Here is a 17,251-nt window from a genome sequence, read left to right as displayed (position 1 = left end):
CAATTCTTCCCACAGTTGTCAGGTTGGATGGATGTCCTTTGGGTGGTGGACCATCCTTGATACACATGGGAAACTGTCGACTGTGGAAAAACTCAGCTTCGTTGCTGTTCTTGACATACTCAAACTGGTGCGCCTGGCACCAGTGGAGGCTGCTGAGGGAGGACAGCTCATAATGGCTGGAACGGAGCTATTGGAATGGCATCAAACGCATGGAAACCATGTTTGATGAATTTGATACCATTCCACTGACTCCGCTCCAGCCATTACCACGAGCCCATCCTCCCCAATTCAGGTGCCACCGACCTCCTGTGCCTACTGACATACCTCATTCAAAGGCACTTAACTTTTGTTTTGCCCATTAACCCACACAATCCATTAACCCACACAATCCACACACACACAATCCATGTCTCAATTGTCTCACAGCTTAAAAACCTTTAAACTATCTCCTCCCCTTCACCTACACTGATTAAAGTGGATTTAACAGGTGACATCAATAAGGGATCATAATAGCATTCTCCTGGTCAGTCTATATCAATGTTTTGTACACTCAGTGTAAAACGCAATCTGGGTTAGGTGGGCATCATTTGAAAGCTTGTTCTATTGCTAACATGACTAGCTAAGTTATAAAGTACAATCCTAATGTTTAGGCTTTCACGGGGCAATTCAGAGAAACTGATTGTAATTGTGTGTATAGAAAGGAGTCGTGTACATTAGGTGTGTGTTCAGCGGCACATTTTCATCACAATAGACAAACAGGCTCATTCTGTTCAGAACAACCCAGAGTATGATCATAAACGTTGATACTGTATGCCATGAGTTTCATATGGAAACATGTAGTGCACATTTGGGCTCGGGTGTTTGGCTTGCTTGTGTGACATCATAGTGGTATTTGTCATCATCCTCAACGTCTCATCTTTAAAAATACATTTAGTCCCTCACTCAGACAACAAACAAGTAGCTCAAGTTGCTTAATTAGCGGGAGGGATGGGGACAACTTCTTGTTGCATGCGGTGCTCAAGTTCAGAACTGCTGTCAGTCAAAACCCATCCAGCGCTGTGACGTGCAGAGCCTGAGCTTTGATGTCATTTCTAGCATGTTACTGTACAGCCACTGTGTTCCAATTTAGGAGCTTATCAGTGTCCAAAACTGCCATGTTCAACCTGTATATGGGTACAAGTGTAAATGTCTACCTGCATATTATCGGTCTGTAATAAACAACTATTGCTGGCCTAGAATCGAAAACACCCGACTCCGTCGATCCAAGGGAAGTTTCAAACCTAAATAGGCCTATCTTTGGTTTAATATGAGCACAGGGAAGTTGGAACCCCACCATGCATGCGCGCGCGCTCCACTGGTCAAAATGACCGCCTCCAATCAATTTGAAATGCACCGAAACAGAATCAATCAGGTTGATGGAATTAACATTTAATGGATGTTTGTTTACTTGACTGATAGGAATCGAGAGCAATGATTAACGACATGGTGTCATCTCCGATTAGGATTCCGATTCAGAAAGGTTTGCGCTGATGATCACCTCAACTGAGAGTCCACGAGTTTATTTCCTGATGCTTTGACTGCAATGATCAAAACAATGAGTGTAAATACAACAACGGAAACGAAGTTCTGGTTAGGCATGTAGAGTAGTATTGAGTTTCTATATAGATCTGCGCCAACCTATCTCATGTGCTAATTGATCATTATTTCATGGACCTGTATTTGTTTTACGCCTCTCTTGTAAGCACTGTTCAATGCACCCTGGTCAAAGTATAATTTTCTGCCTATAAAACTGCAGCTATGGCAACATAAAAAGCACCAAATGGAATTTGGAGTCATGCGTAAAAGGTGTAAACCACTCGGGACAACATCTAGGTCAGGGGTTCCCCGGTCAGATTTTCCCAGAGTTCCCGAAGGATATTGAAATATAATGGCTCCCATTGTTAAACCATTACTCCTACCTGTACCAATTTCACTAAGTGTATCTCACACTATCTACCACGCATTGATAGCCTATTGCATGCAATATGTTATCATGCATTGGATAAATGTGTTTGAGGGGGGCGGGGGGCACAACAAATTGACTAGGTTAATTTTGACTTTACTTATATCCCCCTCACATTAAAAAAAACAATCCCCTTAGTGCTCTAGATGTTGCCAAAGACGATTTCATTTCAGAGGGGGGGGGCAATTCCCATTGATGATGAGTCCTCCTACTTAAACAAATCCATTTACAAAAAGGGCCATTGTAAATTCGACCATTGAAATCCGATTCAGTTTTTTTCACTCTTGGAAAGCATAGTTCTTAACCATGGCAAGGCAAGTGGAGGTACACGTTAACGGACTATTGGACTGAGGGGCGGTTGGGTACGAGCACATTTGGAGTGTTGGGAACACTCTTAGCCCCATACCTCGCCTAAGTGGTTTGACAAATATCGTTTTCTTTTTATCTTACACGGGATAACCCCTCAAAACGGATTTCAGAGACTTGGATAGAAGTGCTAGTTGGCAACGACTATAGAAACGAGGATCCGTTGACGAAAAAGCTTTTGGGGGATTAAGTTATTCCATGATCACTTATTTTTTTAATGTAGATTAAGTGAAAGGTTGGCACTACTAGTCCACCAATTTTGCAAAAAAACGTGTGACAGGTCCAACCGGACCACGGACGGCGGTCACCGATGGCTGATACTCAATCTATTAATCTGAATTCGCACAGCTAGAGGGTATATGGTGCGCTATAAAGTAGCCTAATTTCAGCTAAATGGTCCAGGGTGACAATATGTTACATCAAACACACCATGTTAGTGAAACTGGACACTGAAAGCATGCGAAACAATTGAGACCGTCTTTGGATTGAATCAACATGCAATTGGCACAGTTCCTATCCATTTGCGTCCCCGCCTTGTTGCAACAGGTTGCGCGCGTGGCCTTCCACAAATGCACTTATAGCGCACAGTTTTGACTTTGCTCTTACTTTCTGACTCGAATGTTACAGATTTCGGCGCCATGGTTGAGCACGGAGGCCTTGATCTTATGTGTTTAAATAAGTCCTACAGTCACAGTTCCACTACCTCGTCCTCCAGCTCAGAGCGAGAAAAGAAAATATTCACCAAATTGAAAGTCAGTTTGACTGAGGACTATCCGCAGAAGAACGCGGAGATCCTGAGCGGCCAGTATGGGACTAACTTACTTTTGATCGGCGTGTCGCTGATGCTGGCTATTGCGCACCATGGCGCATCAGTGAAGGAAGAGCACCTGTTGTCGTTTATCACGACCCTCATGATCCTCCAGCTGATATGGATGATATGGTACATCGTGAGCAGAGACAGGCAGAGTAACTTACAGCCAGAAAAGGATGTGCATGCTACTACCTGTTGGATAAGAGGTGACGCTGACACGCATGTTTGGAAGATTTAGTCTTTCCTTTACGTAAAATGGTGTTTGCGAATGTATTTATTTAACCTCGAGGTCGTTATTAGTCCATAGGAATAACGTGGTATTATATTATATCTCCAATGTTTTACATAGTTTAATGCTTCTCAAAACTAGCTAAATGTGGCGTATTTTCCGAATATATTTGTTTTTGTTTTTCAAAATTTTTATTGACATCAAAAGCAATTAAAGGTTCATTTGCATGGTTTCCCGTTTCCATGCAGCCCCATAATAACGAATGTTTCATTGATATAGGTGGGTTAACTCTTCTTGCGCTCCTCTCGTTGATCATGGATGCCTTCCGAATTGGTTATTTTGTGGGCTATCGATCATGCGTGTCGGCTGTTCTAGGGGTATACCCTATCATCCACGCAACTCACACAATAGCACAGGTAAGATACAACCCCCATTCTATGTTCATTTGATCACGCTTTTCATTATGGCCTATACTTTCAAGGATTTAGAAAGTGGTCTGTAATTTATAAACGGTTAATTATTCATTTAAAGATTGTTATTTTGGTGCTTGCTTTAATAATATGCTTGTGAATGCTCTATTGATTATTACTGTCATTATTGACAGTGCAGCCATATAAGCTCAGTATTTGCCAAGCAGCTAAATGACAAGCACACAGTTTAAACCAATGTATTATTAGAGCCTACAATTGCAATGTACATAGGCTAAGTAACAATGAACAGCTTATAAACCATGAATAAACCCCCTTTGTCCTCTTAAATGTGTGAAGTGTTACAGGTAAGCTGGCTGCTCTGTTTGAAAGGTTATTGAGTAATGGTATCAAAATTCCACTTAAACAGGTATAGTGCTTTGTCTTGAAGTGGAATAATGTAAGCTTTGTTACTCAGGCAAAAAAAGAGAGTTGTCTGTACAACATAATCCTGTCATTGTCCATGTTATTGGAGTCTAATGTAGCACAGGCAGAGGTAATCCATCAGCTGAGAGGTCGCTTGATATGGCCTTCACATTCTGATGATTCATTTTCACAGTCCAAATGAAAGCCTTCACCAGAAATGGAATGTTTTTTAAATTTTTAAAATGTATTATATAGTGTGTCTTGTCAGTGCTGTGATACAAATATCATTTTTTGAGTTTTGTTTTAGGTCCATTTCCTTTGGTTTCACATCAAGGACGTCATCAAGACCTTCGAGACCTTTGAAAGGTATTGTGAAATATAATAAACCAGTATTTTGAGATTGTCACAACCCATGCACGCCTCTCAAGCCTAAGGTATGTTTAGGTTATGCTCATGTACATTTTTCATTGGTGCAATTCAATAAAACAGTTGATAAGTTTATTTATCCTGTTATAAACATTGTACTAATTTAAAGTGTCCTTGTAAGATCATATTGTTTCATGTGTGTTTCCCTCAGATTTGGTGTCATCCATGCAGTCTTCACCAACCTGCTACTGTGGTGCAACGGTGTGATGTCTGAGGCTGAGCACTTCCTAAACAACCACAAGAGAAGGCTCTCTTCCCTGGGCTATGTAAACCTCACCATAGGTAAGGGGACCAGGGGTCGAGTGGCTGCTTGTACCCAAAGAAAAAAGGACAATAGTTCACTTGAGAAGCTCACTTCATTGGATGAAAGACAGGGGTGCGAGGGGGGTTGGAGGGGAAGGTGGGATGGATTAGGCAGTCCGGCAGGTCTTGTTTGTGTCGAACGCCTCTCTCTTCGGTTTCACGAGACATGCACGGTCGCTGGCCCCCACCACCCACCCCACCCCCCCAGCTCTAGCGACCTCAGACGCCTTTGTCCCAGGCCGGGCTGCTCCTGAGGGCGCTGCAATTACAGTAACTGATACATCTTAAGCCGTGGCTGCTCCACCGGCCCCCTCATATCCGGCCGACTGTGAGGCTGACTGTGCCGCTGTTGTTCCCTTTTTAATTAAAGAGAGCAGGGCCGTAGTGGTACCCTTTGGGGAGGGGGTCGTGAGTGGGTAGAGATAGTGGTGCTTCAGGGTTGAGTTTAAAAGCAGTCTCTAGAGGGCAGCACTAGGAAAGAGTAGTACAAATGGCAGGGGCTTCAAGTACAAAGGGAAGCATTATTTTGAGGAAAGACTGGAAGTCATTGTATACCATTTTGTGGAATTGTGTATTTTGGTGTTCAGAAGGTTGATTGATATACTTGATCCACCAACCTGATGATCCTCATCACACATGTGAAGAGCAGTTGTGGGAATATTTATCAGACCACCCACTGGTACATGAAGGATTGTCAAAGTTGAAATGACTAGGACATTGAGCTGGGAGGCCCAAACAGGACATTGAGCTGGGAGGCCCAAACAGGACATTTTCTCTATATTCAAGTCCAGACCAATTCATTTGGTAAATATCTGAATTCTAAAGTCAATTCCTACCTCCATTTAAAGTGTATTGTTGCTTTAGACTCTGATGGCAAATAATTGATTAATTATGTTACATAAGACACAAAGAAAACTACTGGCTTCATGCAAACAAACTTTGAAATATACTTTATTGCCATACATAATTTATTTGGTTATATTTGAATAACTTGGGAGTTTACATCCTCTGTGTAGTCTACTTGTATACACAAACTGGAGGCAACTGTTTTGTAAGGTACATTATGGTTGCAGAAGTGGGATTTCACTGTGCTTGAAACTGACAAGATATTGTTTATTTTTAATGTGTTTCAGTGGATATGGAGCCTCACTGTAATTGCACTACCAGCGCCTGCTCCATGTTCTCCAACAGCCTCTATTACCTATACCCCTTCAACATAGAGTACCACATCTTTGTCTCTGCAATGCTCTTCGTCATGTGGAAGAACATAGGGCGCAGCATTAACCTCCAGTACAACCGGAAAAGGCCGGCTACCAGGACCCAGGGGCTGGTTGTCGGTCCCATCCTGGGTCTTGTCGCCCTGGCCAGCACCATCGGCGTGCTGGTGGTCTACATCATCCACGTGGAAGAGTCGATGGACACCCGGGAGTCGGCCATCGCAATGTTCTACTGCTACGGCATCGTCATGCTGGTGTTCATGTGCTCGGCCGGGGCCACGGGTCTGCTCATATACCGTGCCGACCCTATGCCCATGGACACCACCAAGAACCCCTCGCGGACGCTGGACACAGAGATCCTATTCGGATCGTCGGTGGGCTCCTGGCTCATGTCCTGGTGCAGCGTGGTGGCTGTGGCAGCCTCAAGCAGCAGCCCGAGCTACCGCTGGACCAACCTGATGTACTCGCTGCTCATTGTCCTGGAGAAGTACATCCAGAACCTGTTCATCATAGAGTCCCTCTACCGTCAGCGGGAGGACGGTGAGAGGGAGGACGCTGAGGCGGTGGGGCCTGTGCCGGAGATCTTCTCTGTGACCTCCTCCTTGGCTCCGCCCTACAACGGCATCATCAACCGGGCGTACGAGAACCCAGACAAGGGCTGTGTCACGCTGGAGAACGAGCAGGTGGAGAACGGACAGGTTTACGGAACATTCAGCTCACGGAAACATTCGGCGGTGCCCCTACACGCCGGGAGCAACGTGGCGGAGACCCCGAGCAAGAAGAGGCAGATTCTGAAGAACATCGCTGTCTTCCTCTTCATGTGCAACATCTCAGTAAGCTTGCTGTTTTTTTAAACTTATGATTTATTATTTATTTATTGACAATAGTCAGCATTGATGTTATTGTCTCATAACTAGTTCTCAAACACATAGGATTCCCCATTTCTTTACCCTACTAACTACTCTTATTCTCTACCTTTAATGCAATGTTTCAGTAGGGAAATGTATTGTGTGTGAGTTTATGAAAATACAAGGCGCATTCACCACACAGAAAAACGAAACAAAAAAACAACAACAACAAGGTAAGTTTAACCTTATTTGGTATCTCCTCACTGCAGCTCTGGATCCTTCCTGCCTTCGGCTGCAGACCCCAGTATGACAACGGCCTGGAGCAGGAGACGTTTGGCTTCACCATATGGACAACAGTTCTCAATTTTGCAGTGCCCATGAACCTCTTTTACCGCATGCACTCTGTGGCCTCCCTCTTCGAAGTCTTCCGAAGGGTGTGACAAGACGAAGAGGGACCGACGAGATGACGCAACATGCACAAGAACACTTGTCACCAAGGGCTCCATAGAGGAAATTAATAGCAACACAGGTCAACCTTTCAGGAGGAGCTCTTGTCATGTACTTTAGACTTCTAAATAAGCATTGAAACATGTCAGTGTAGGGGGATTATACTAGATGAGATGTCCCTTGTAGCGATGCATCTTCGGAAACATTTTGTAGCACCAGATATAAACAACAAATTACATTGATATCAGACCCTGGATTCAAATAGTATTCGGAATCTTTCAAATACTTTAGCTGTGCTTGATTGAGCTGGCCTGGCACAATGTAACCAATGGAATAGCCCCAAATGTGCAAGAACTGATCCCCCGCCCCGGGAGGCTCACCCAAAACGCCAAAGTCTTTGAAAGATTTCAAATAGTATTTGCTTTGTTGTGTGTTGCTGCACTGAAAAGTGAAATTAACATTTGAATTTAGGTCTCTGTTATAACAAGTGTTTGGGTTTGTCTTTGGATGTTCATCAAATTTTTGTTGAATGCGTTATTAAAACGCGTATGTAATAGTTTAGTGTCGAGTTGTCTCTCAGACCTAGTCCAGATGTAAGCCAGGCTATGTATGAATGCATCATGAGAGTGGAGCATGATAAGTGATGATACACGATGAAAGTAGATGGTGCAGTGAAACAACTTATATCGAAAAGCCATGCCACATTCATTTTTCAAATCCTGTATCATGGTGAGACTAGTGGGCCTCATCCCCGGTTGTGCTGATATCACACACACCACTGTGTTTGCAGCAGTACTCCAACATCACAGAGAAGCCAAAGAAGCTCTCTCTGTCTCGATTATTCAACGTCACATAAGAACTGTACTATGGATTGTAAAGATGAGGTGCAACTGTAAAAGCCTTAAAGGTTTTTTTTTTTGTGTGTGTGTGTGTTGCCATTTTTATGTATATTTCAAATGCACAGTGTCATGGAGGATGTTCTCAGTGGTCGGAAAAATACACAGGAAACTCAATACTTCTGTGTCAAACACTTGAACTACTTGGCTGGCCACATTCTAGAGTCCCACATGTACTGTAGTATAGGGCAGCGGTAGACTTTGATTGCTCTTCGGTGTAATATTGGACTGTAGTTCTCAGAATCTCCAACAAATGAACACTGGACTGTAGTTCTCATAATCTTTCGCAAACGTCTCATTGTATTGACTGTCCTCAATCAGGACTTGTTGACATCATTCCGTGTATATTTGATGACAATCACATTCAGTTGAATGCTGTACAGTGTTGACTGATCTTTAATGCTAGTAGCTCTGCTTTTCTTTTAGTTATATTTTTTCTTCTTCTAATGAACCTGAAATGTGGTTTCCTTAAATATATTTAACATTTCAATAATTGTTATGGAACTCAATTTCACTAAGAAACCGCCTGGCAGTGTGTGAAGCGTGCTCCAATCCACACTGATGTATTCCCTGGACCCATATTAAGCCTAGTTCTGGACTAAAACAAATGCTCAATGGAGAATCTCCATTGAAAGTGTCCGTAAACTGGCCCACCGTGCCCCATTTGCTCTCTCAATCCATAATGTTGGTGAAGAGACTAAGTATGCACTCTGCATTTTAAAGGGACAATCTGCAGTTCAAACAACACCAAAGTGTTTACCACCCTGCCACTGTTTTGGTAAACAGCTGAAGAATAGGGCGGTTATTATGTTATTGAAAAGGGAAACAATACAATATTTGCACAGATCAGTATATACTGTATTGACTGACATGCATTTTCCAAAAAGCAAATATGTTGTTTTAAACTGAAACAACTCTGAAACTGAACCAAATATCTTGATTGATGTAGTTTTGAAAAGTAAGCGTTGACAATAATCTTAACCTGTGATGTTGTTGATCGATTTTGTGATGAATTAGTGAAATGTAGTGCTACTGTATGGTTCATTTTTGGACAACATATTTAGGCTGTAGGGACTATCAGAAAACTGTGAGTTCTACATTGGTGCTAACTACTGTACTTGTTTTCAGTTGTACGTGCCAATCTGTGGTCAATGCTTATTGGTAAACCTGCACCAATACTATATCCTGTACATATCTGAACGTAGATTAAAGCGAATGTACATAAAGGCTCCTGGCTCTGTAATAAAAATGATTGTGAAACTGACATTTTAAGTTAAAAGAAATGACATACATTTGGTCTATTATCTACAGTGAAGTTATGAAGATATAACTCAAATAAAACATATGTACATGCATGGGTCCTATAACCCACTGCTGGTAGGGGATCCTGGTCTCTCTCGCTCGATCTTTGCATGTTAGCTAAAAGTTAATCAATTCACTGTGGACCCCTTCATCAGAGCACATAGGCCTATGTAGCATAGCGCAATGCTCAAATAGCAGAAGCTATCTTCTTTCACCGCAAGAATTAAAACCATATTTTTGGAAACAAGATGAATCAATTTGCCTCGTTAGTTAACTCTGGGAATATAGGCCTAAAGTTCTCACCCCCAGTCTCAGTTGATCCTGCTAATTATTTGAATTTTTGTAACCATTTTCTAACTTGCTAAAAATATCGTCTTGGTGGAATAGCTGGCCACGTGGTGGCGACAAATGTTAACTTTCTAGCGGACTATGCGTTAGTGCATAATACCTCGGAATCAGATACATTGCAAAGGTTGTTGCCCAATTCCAAGCGTGCTATATTATCTTTGTATTCAACTCTTCAATAAAGGTCAGCGAATCTAAAATTTTGCGATCACCCATTTTTGTCAGTTAGCCTAGTCCCATTGTTTGTTGGAATGAAATGGCTAAATAATTTCAAAACCGTTTGTATTCCCTAGGGGTTTTTACAAATGATTGGTATATAGCCTACTTATTATCTGAATTATGTCAATCATAATTTCAAATGCACAGTATTATCTGAATATAATTCATGCTCTATAGATAAGCATATGCTAGCCTATTATAAATAGTTAACATTAAAATATTCCATTTGTATACATCTTTGTCATTGATTGACACTGTGCAGGTAGGGCACAGGGGCTGACAAATCTCTTTTGTTTGGTAAACGCTCACTCACTATATTCAAGGAATGTGAAAGTTTAAAAAAAATACTGATCATCATATGCACAAATTCCCACGAATGAAAGAAGTAAATCATGTCAGAATTCGACATAACATATCCTAGATTTTACTCGACAGAATTTTGCAGGACGCTGAGAGATTATGTAGATGGAGCATCAGATCGATTTGACAGGCATGTTGTTGACACACCTAAAAATAAAGATGACGTTTAATTGACGGAATCTGCCAACGCAAGAGAGGATACACTGCAACTGCAGATGTTGCACTGAGTTATTGTGTTTCTACTTTCACGTCGAGTGTGAGAGTGGATGTCTAGCCTGAAGTTGAAATTAAACTGAAAACAGCACGCTCACTCCAAACGTGTCGTGCATAATTTGGAGAGAGCTGTACTATCAATTGCTCACAACGTAGTCTAGTGATGACCTTAATAAATGTATGACTTATATGCAATGTTTGTTTTCACACAAACAACGTCAATTAACAATACAATTCCGTCCACAAAAGGCTAATTCTAAAAGAAGTATCGTGCGTAAAATTCGCATTCCTGAGGGAGAGTTGTCTCATGTGCAATTTCAGCACCACTGACAGCACCCCTGGATATTACTATTCATTATCCCCACAGCAATGAAATGCTCCATATTTTTTTCACTGTTCATAGCAAAGTAGAGATTAAATAAAATAAAAAACATTCACTCAGGCCTACATTTTGCAAATTGAATTGTTGCTTTTGAAGAACAGGAACCTACAACTGGAGTGTGCAACCTAATCCAAAAATATAATCCAAATAGAAAGCTCACTGGTATCTTTCCAGCGAGAGGAGTAGAAACTCAATTCATGTAGTGCGTGTTTCCACAACGGAGCTGTGTGTGTGTGTGTGTGTGTGTGTGTGTGTGTGTGTGTGTGTGTGTGTGTGTGTGTGTGTGTGTGTGTGTGTGTGTGTGTGTGTGTGTGTGTGTGTGTGTGTGTGTGTGTGTGTGTGTGTGTGTGTGTTGGCTCAGGGGACTCCCTCCCTCCTCAAAGCGCTCACGAACTCAAAATAGCCTCAGTGCTGTGCTGTCAGTGCTGCTGTCTTACTTTGGCAAGGCAGGTCAGACGACACGCGAGGTAATACCATGCGGTCGCCAACGCGCTTTCAATCTTTTGGCGCACCGAACACCCAGTTCGGTTCAGCGTGGATGCAACACATTTGTCGCAAATTCACTAAGCAATCTCAAATCCTTTGTTTGTATATTTATTTCAAATAGAATGGCTGACGAAGGGACGACAGAGCACCGTGAGTTGGTTACTACTGCGTCCTCAGACGCGCATGGCGCTATGGACTGGCTTTCCACTTGAGAGGACACAGAGAACCCTGCGAAATACAACTCAGTGCATAAGAACCACTCCGTTCCGTTATCTCTTGGGGAGATTATGTGGAACTCGACCGAATCGGAGGGAACATCCGACGGTGGAAAGGAACTGGTCATCCGGACAGTGACGGGCTGTTTGCTCTCACTGCTCATCCTATGGACACTGCTGGGAAACCTTATGGTGTGCTCTGCGGTGCTACGAATTCGGCAATTACGAAGTAAAGTGACCAACATTTTCATCGTTTCTTTGGCTGTGTCGGATTTATTCGTTGCAATTCTGGTGATGCCATGGAAAGCTGTGGCTGAGGTGGCGGGGTATTGGCCATTTGGCACTTTTTGTAATTACTGGGTGGCGTTTGACATTATGTGCTCAACTGCGTCTATCCTCAACCTCTGCATTATCAGCGTGGATAGATACTGGGCCATATCAAGTCCGTTCCGCTACGAGAGAAAAATGACCCAACGAGTTGCCTTTGTGATGATAAGCGTCACGTGGACTTTGTCTGTTCTCATTTCATTCATACCCGTCCAACTGAACTGGCACAAAGCCAGCGAAGACGAAATAGTCAGAGCGCATAACGCCTCCTTGGGTCAAGTAGAAGAAAACTGTGACTCTAGTCTCAACAGAGAATACGCCATATCGTCATCTTTAATAAGTTTCTACATACCCGTAGCAATTATGATTGTGACGTACACGAGAATCTATCGGATTGCTCAGATCCAAATCAGGACTATAGCGTCCCTAGAGCGCGCGGCAGAGCACGCCACAAGTTGCAGGACCAACAGACTCGAGTGCCAACACCACAATACATTGAAAACATCTATTAAAAGGGAAACCAAAGTTTTAAAAACGTTATCGATCATTATGGGTGTTTTTGTGTGTTGTTGGTTACCTTTTTTTATTTTGAACTGCATAGTTCCATTCTGTGACAAACCACAGACTGACCAAGATGCAAGTCTCCCCTGCGTCAGCGAGACAACATTTGACGTCTTTGTGTGGTTTGGCTGGACTAATTCATCCATGAATCCTATTATTTACGCTTTTAACGCAGAGTTCAGAAAAGCATTTGCCAGTCTGCTGGGTTGTCGTAATTTCTGCTCCAGCACACCAGTTGAAACTGTGAATATTAGCAACGAGTTGGTCTCCTACAACCAGGACACACTTGTCCATAAAGAAATCGTGAATGCCTACGTCAATATGATCCCCAACGTAGTGGAATGCATTGAGCACGAGGACACGTTTGACAGGATATCACAGCTAACTCACAACAATGAAAATGGCACCGACTCCGTTTGTGACTTGGACGACTGTGAGGAAGAGATTAGCATCGACAGGATGACACCATTTACCCCCAATGGTTTACATTGAATTCACTTGTCTCCCCTCGTGCGTAAGAGGATGTATTGCTTCAATCAGATATGTGAGATGTGGTGTTGTTGTCCCATGCTGAAAAGTGACGTAAATTTGTGTCTTATAAGAGAAGACACCAGTCTTTGTTTATTCATATGATCTCTAAAAGTTATAGCTTCTATGTATTTGGAGCAGCAGATGTATTGAAACCAGTTGCTCCAATTGGTACAAGTTACCCTAGATGGTATTCAGAAATGACTGCTTATCATTATCCGATCAATGACAGTGGGACCACCGTCCTCCATACTATGGAAAATATGGTAAGCCTTACAGGCGCAGTGTAGCCACATGCAGTTGTGTAAATGCCTTATTTATTCTGGGAAAGAGTGCAATATCATTTTTAAAACAAGGGGAATGTTAAAGGATTACAAAATGTTTAATTTACATGAGGCCAAACTATTAAAAGTGCTTACACGCTCTCTGATGTCTCGCGCGCACAAACAAACACACACAAAAAAATAGCCCTGCTCTCCACGTACTGAAGTAACTGCACAGTAGGCAAAGCATTCTCAATCGAATTATGCACCTGCAGCAGCAGACCTCTTATAGGCTTGACTTTACCCATAATAAACCCACACCGGTCCAAAGCTAATTAGGAACTTCCTTTGAGTGATTATGGCGAACACCTGCCAAGTATGACAAGCTTACCGCCAGGTACCACACCCTAATAGGGTAACCCCCCCTACAGTTGAATGTGGACACAATTATAATAATTTTTTGTATATATTTTTCTGAAATATTTGATTAAAATACGTAAATTAGGTGGCCTCGTTAAATATTTTGCATATCACGGAAATCCATTTTTCTGGACACTGGATGAAGTCGGCCTAAATATTTTGGTTTCATTTGGTTAAAACTCCAGGATCGGTATGTAAAATAAATATTGGCTCATTTTTCAGAAGAAAATGTAATCGAGAAGAAACATTTGACAACATATCAGCAATTCCCTATGTATAAGTATGGAGAATACGTCTAAGGATAACCACACGCAATTTGGTGAATGCAGATGCGTCTGAGGCTGAAAAAAATGAGTTAGCATGTGGGAAGAGTCTGACTTTCGGCAAATGACAGTTAAAGACAAGTAGACTGAATTTAGCCTACCAACCCACTGGGCACAGATACCAATTCACCATCTATTCCACATTGGTTCAAGCTAATTTAATTGAAATTACGTTGAAACAACGTTGATTCAACCAATGTGTGCCCATGAGAAACGCCAAACACCTACATTATTTAGACCCAATCACCATCTCTTCAAAATAAGTTACTACATACAGTCCAGTTTGTAATATTGTCTATAAAATGGGTTTTTATTAAATTATGTGTGATTCAATGTTGTGAGGTTTGAAATTATCGATGTATGGACATGTAAATTGGGTTACAATTCAATAACTTATGATGGTAGTATGATAAACTAACGAAAATATACATTTTCCTCAACCTATTTTAGAAATACTAATATTATTGGACTAAAATACAAAAGAATCTCCAAATTGCTAGGTAGATGAAAAAAATGTAATTTCAGTTTGTGGTGCCTGACCTTAAGGGATATTCTATTCTACCTCTCTATTTGGTGAGAAAAATGGCCAAGACGCACAAATCCAACCACTCTCCATTCTCTATCATACAGCATCCATGTTAAGAAGTCCACCAAACACCATTCGTAAAGCTAATTCCCACTTGACAAAAACTGGTTGAATCAACAAAGTGTCCATGTCACTTCAACCCCACAAATCTATGTGATAACGTTGAATGTGGAAAACTGATTGGATTTGGAACAAGTAATAAACATAAGGGCATTTCATATTTTTATTCACCCACATTTTAACCTAAAGCCAATGACATGGTGAATTTTCTGTTTTTGTTTTCACATTGAATTCACCTTAGTTGACAACTCAACCAAATGTAAATCAATACTAGATGTTGAACTGAGTCTGTTCCATGTGGGTTGGCACTATGAATCTCCCCAATTCCCAGTTAACAATCAGCTTTTCAAGATCACATAATATGTGATATGACATAATATGTAAACAAATTAATCAACAATTACAAGTATGTGCAATGGGGTAATACAAATCTTGGTGTGAAATTCCACAGTGGGACCATGGTCAGCTTGATGTAATTTAATTTGAGCTACTTTACATATTTTGAAAATGTACAGATGATATTCAATGTATACTGCCATCCAAACAGTGAAGTGTGTCACCATTTTGCAATAAAATACTCTCTAGCAGAGACTCAATTTATTCTAGTGGTCACTGTTCTTGTAGCCTGACTACCCATCTACATCACTCTGGCCAAATGCCACGCCCACTAGCGTTTCTTCTTCATGATGAGTCTGGATTTGCTTTCCTCTCTGACATCTTGTAGAATGCAAACACATTCTGATCATTTGGGTTGGCCCAGAGCCGGCCTACATGATGATGTTATCAACTTTGATACTCTGATTGGTTAGATTGGTTAGAGATGATCCAATTGCTGATGAATTTGTTTTGTACAACACCGCTCATTTTGAAGTCAACATAAGCGACTTCCAGGATATCAGGTTCAGACTGAATGTATGTTTGAGCGATCGATAGAGCTTCAGAATTCAATTCAGGATAAGTCGTCAGGCAACTGTTGTCATAGAATGAAAGGGGACAAAGGAGTTAGTCAAGGAACTGCTTTGTGTTTTATTCCCTAGTGGGAAAACAATGTTGTATTTGATATTAGCCATCTTTAATTGAATAAGTTATTAGTTAATAAGGAGAATACCATTCAAATCTATTTATATGATGATGCTAATAGGCCTATGCAAAAAATACAGTTAAATGTGTAAGTGTTTAAATACTTTTGGTCTTTGGGGAAAAGTTGCACCGTTGTGTTGTTCAAGGTCTCCTTTCAGAGTGGTTGAACATGCCACCATCGCAGGCCCTCCCAACCAACCATTCATGTATTAACTGTCAGAAGTACATTTCCAGTTGAAAAGATCGACTTTGCTCAGACAAAATCACCCAGAGGGAAAACTTCCAGACATTTGCCTCACCTTGCATCTCCGTAGATTTGTTTGAGTCTTCAGTTGTCGCTATTTCCTTCCCATAAAACAGAGTTTAGTTATACAGTGAATTGTTCTTTTGTCTCTGAAGAGTAGAACAAAACCTAGGGAGATGGCTACGTGCCATGCTCTTGTCTCAGTGAAACCACATGGGCTTAGCGCTGTGGCTCGTCCTCCCCTCCCTGCGCTGAGGAGATGTGAAAGGTAGTTGGTCATGATGTTCTGCGATGACAGGAGGTTTGAAGAGGAAGCAGAGGCAGGCTCAAGGGGGTTTCTCTATCGGTCACTACATATTCATCAAAAGCCTCTCTCTATTTCCATAGATTCTCTCTCTCTCTCTCTCTCTCTCTCTCTCTCTCTCTCTCTCTCTCTCTCTGACATTGTTGTTTACTCACCTATAATTCACTAATTTGAGTCAATTGGAGGTGTACCTGTGGATGTATTTCAAGGCCTACCTTCAAACCCAGTGCCTCTTTGCTTGACATCATGGGAAAATCAAAAGAAATCAGCCAAGACATCAGAAAAACAATTGTAGACCACTGAAGGTACCACGTTCATCTGTACAAACAATAGTACGCAAGTATAAACACCATGGGACCACGCAGCCATCATTAACGCTCAGGAAGGAGACGTGTTCTGTCTCCTAGAGATGAACGTACTTTGGTGAAAAAAGTGCAAATCAATCCCAGAACAACAGCAAAGGACCTTGTGAAGATGCTTGAGGAAACAGGTACAAAAGTATCTATATCCACAGTAAAATGAGTCCTATATCGACATAACCTGAAAAGCCACTCAGCAAGGAAGAAGCCACTGCTCCAAAACCGCCATAAAAAAGCCAGACTATGGTTTGCAACTGCACATGGGGACAAAGGCTTTTTGGAGAAATGTCCTCTGG

At 41.7% G+C, this 17,251-nt stretch overlaps 2 protein-coding genes across 2 annotated transcripts; both read left to right on the top strand.

The window, feature by feature from the left end:
- Positions 1-563: 563 nt before the first annotated feature.
- Positions 564-9,639, top strand: otop1 (otopetrin 1). Its single transcript, XM_024401571.2, has 6 exons — positions 564-3,385; positions 3,688-3,824; positions 4,549-4,607; positions 4,819-4,949; positions 6,104-7,020; positions 7,305-9,639. Exons 1-6 carry the CDS (start codon positions 3,007-3,009, stop codon positions 7,473-7,475), a joined length of 1,794 nt encoding a protein of 597 aa, XP_024257339.1. The 5' UTR covers positions 564-3,006; the 3' UTR covers positions 7,476-9,639.
- Positions 9,640-11,659: 2,020 nt separating this feature from the next.
- On the top strand, positions 11,660-15,557 carry LOC112233811 (D(1B) dopamine receptor-like). The gene has a single exon (XM_024401683.1). It carries the CDS (start codon positions 11,973-11,975, stop codon positions 13,278-13,280), a length of 1,308 nt encoding a protein of 435 aa, XP_024257451.1. The 5' UTR covers positions 11,660-11,972; the 3' UTR covers positions 13,281-15,557.
- The last annotated feature ends 1,694 nt before the right edge of the window (positions 15,558-17,251 follow it).

The sequence above is a fragment of the Oncorhynchus tshawytscha genome, linkage group LG02, assembly GCF_018296145.1.
Source record: "Oncorhynchus tshawytscha isolate Ot180627B linkage group LG02, Otsh_v2.0, whole genome shotgun sequence".
Taxonomy (NCBI): domain Eukaryota; kingdom Metazoa; phylum Chordata; class Actinopteri; order Salmoniformes; family Salmonidae; genus Oncorhynchus; species Oncorhynchus tshawytscha.
This window is presented reverse-complemented; position numbering and strand designations above follow the sequence as displayed.

Bases quoted from the DNA above. Each gene is read 5' to 3' on its own strand.
- otop1 (XM_024401571.2), top strand. From the start codon at position 3,007: ATGGTTGAGCACGGAGGCCTTGATCTTATGTGTTTAAATAAGTCCTAC. The intron at 4,608-4,818 runs GTATTGTGAAAT...TGTTTCCCTCAG, and splicing joins ACCTTCGAGACCTTTGAAAG to ATTTGGTGTCATCCATGCAG. The intron at 7,021-7,304 runs GTAAGCTTGCTG...TCCTCACTGCAG, and splicing joins TCTTCATGTGCAACATCTCA to CTCTGGATCCTTCCTGCCTT.
- LOC112233811 (XM_024401683.1), top strand. From the start codon at position 11,973: ATGTGGAACTCGACCGAATCGGAGGGAACATCCGACGGTGGAAAGGAA.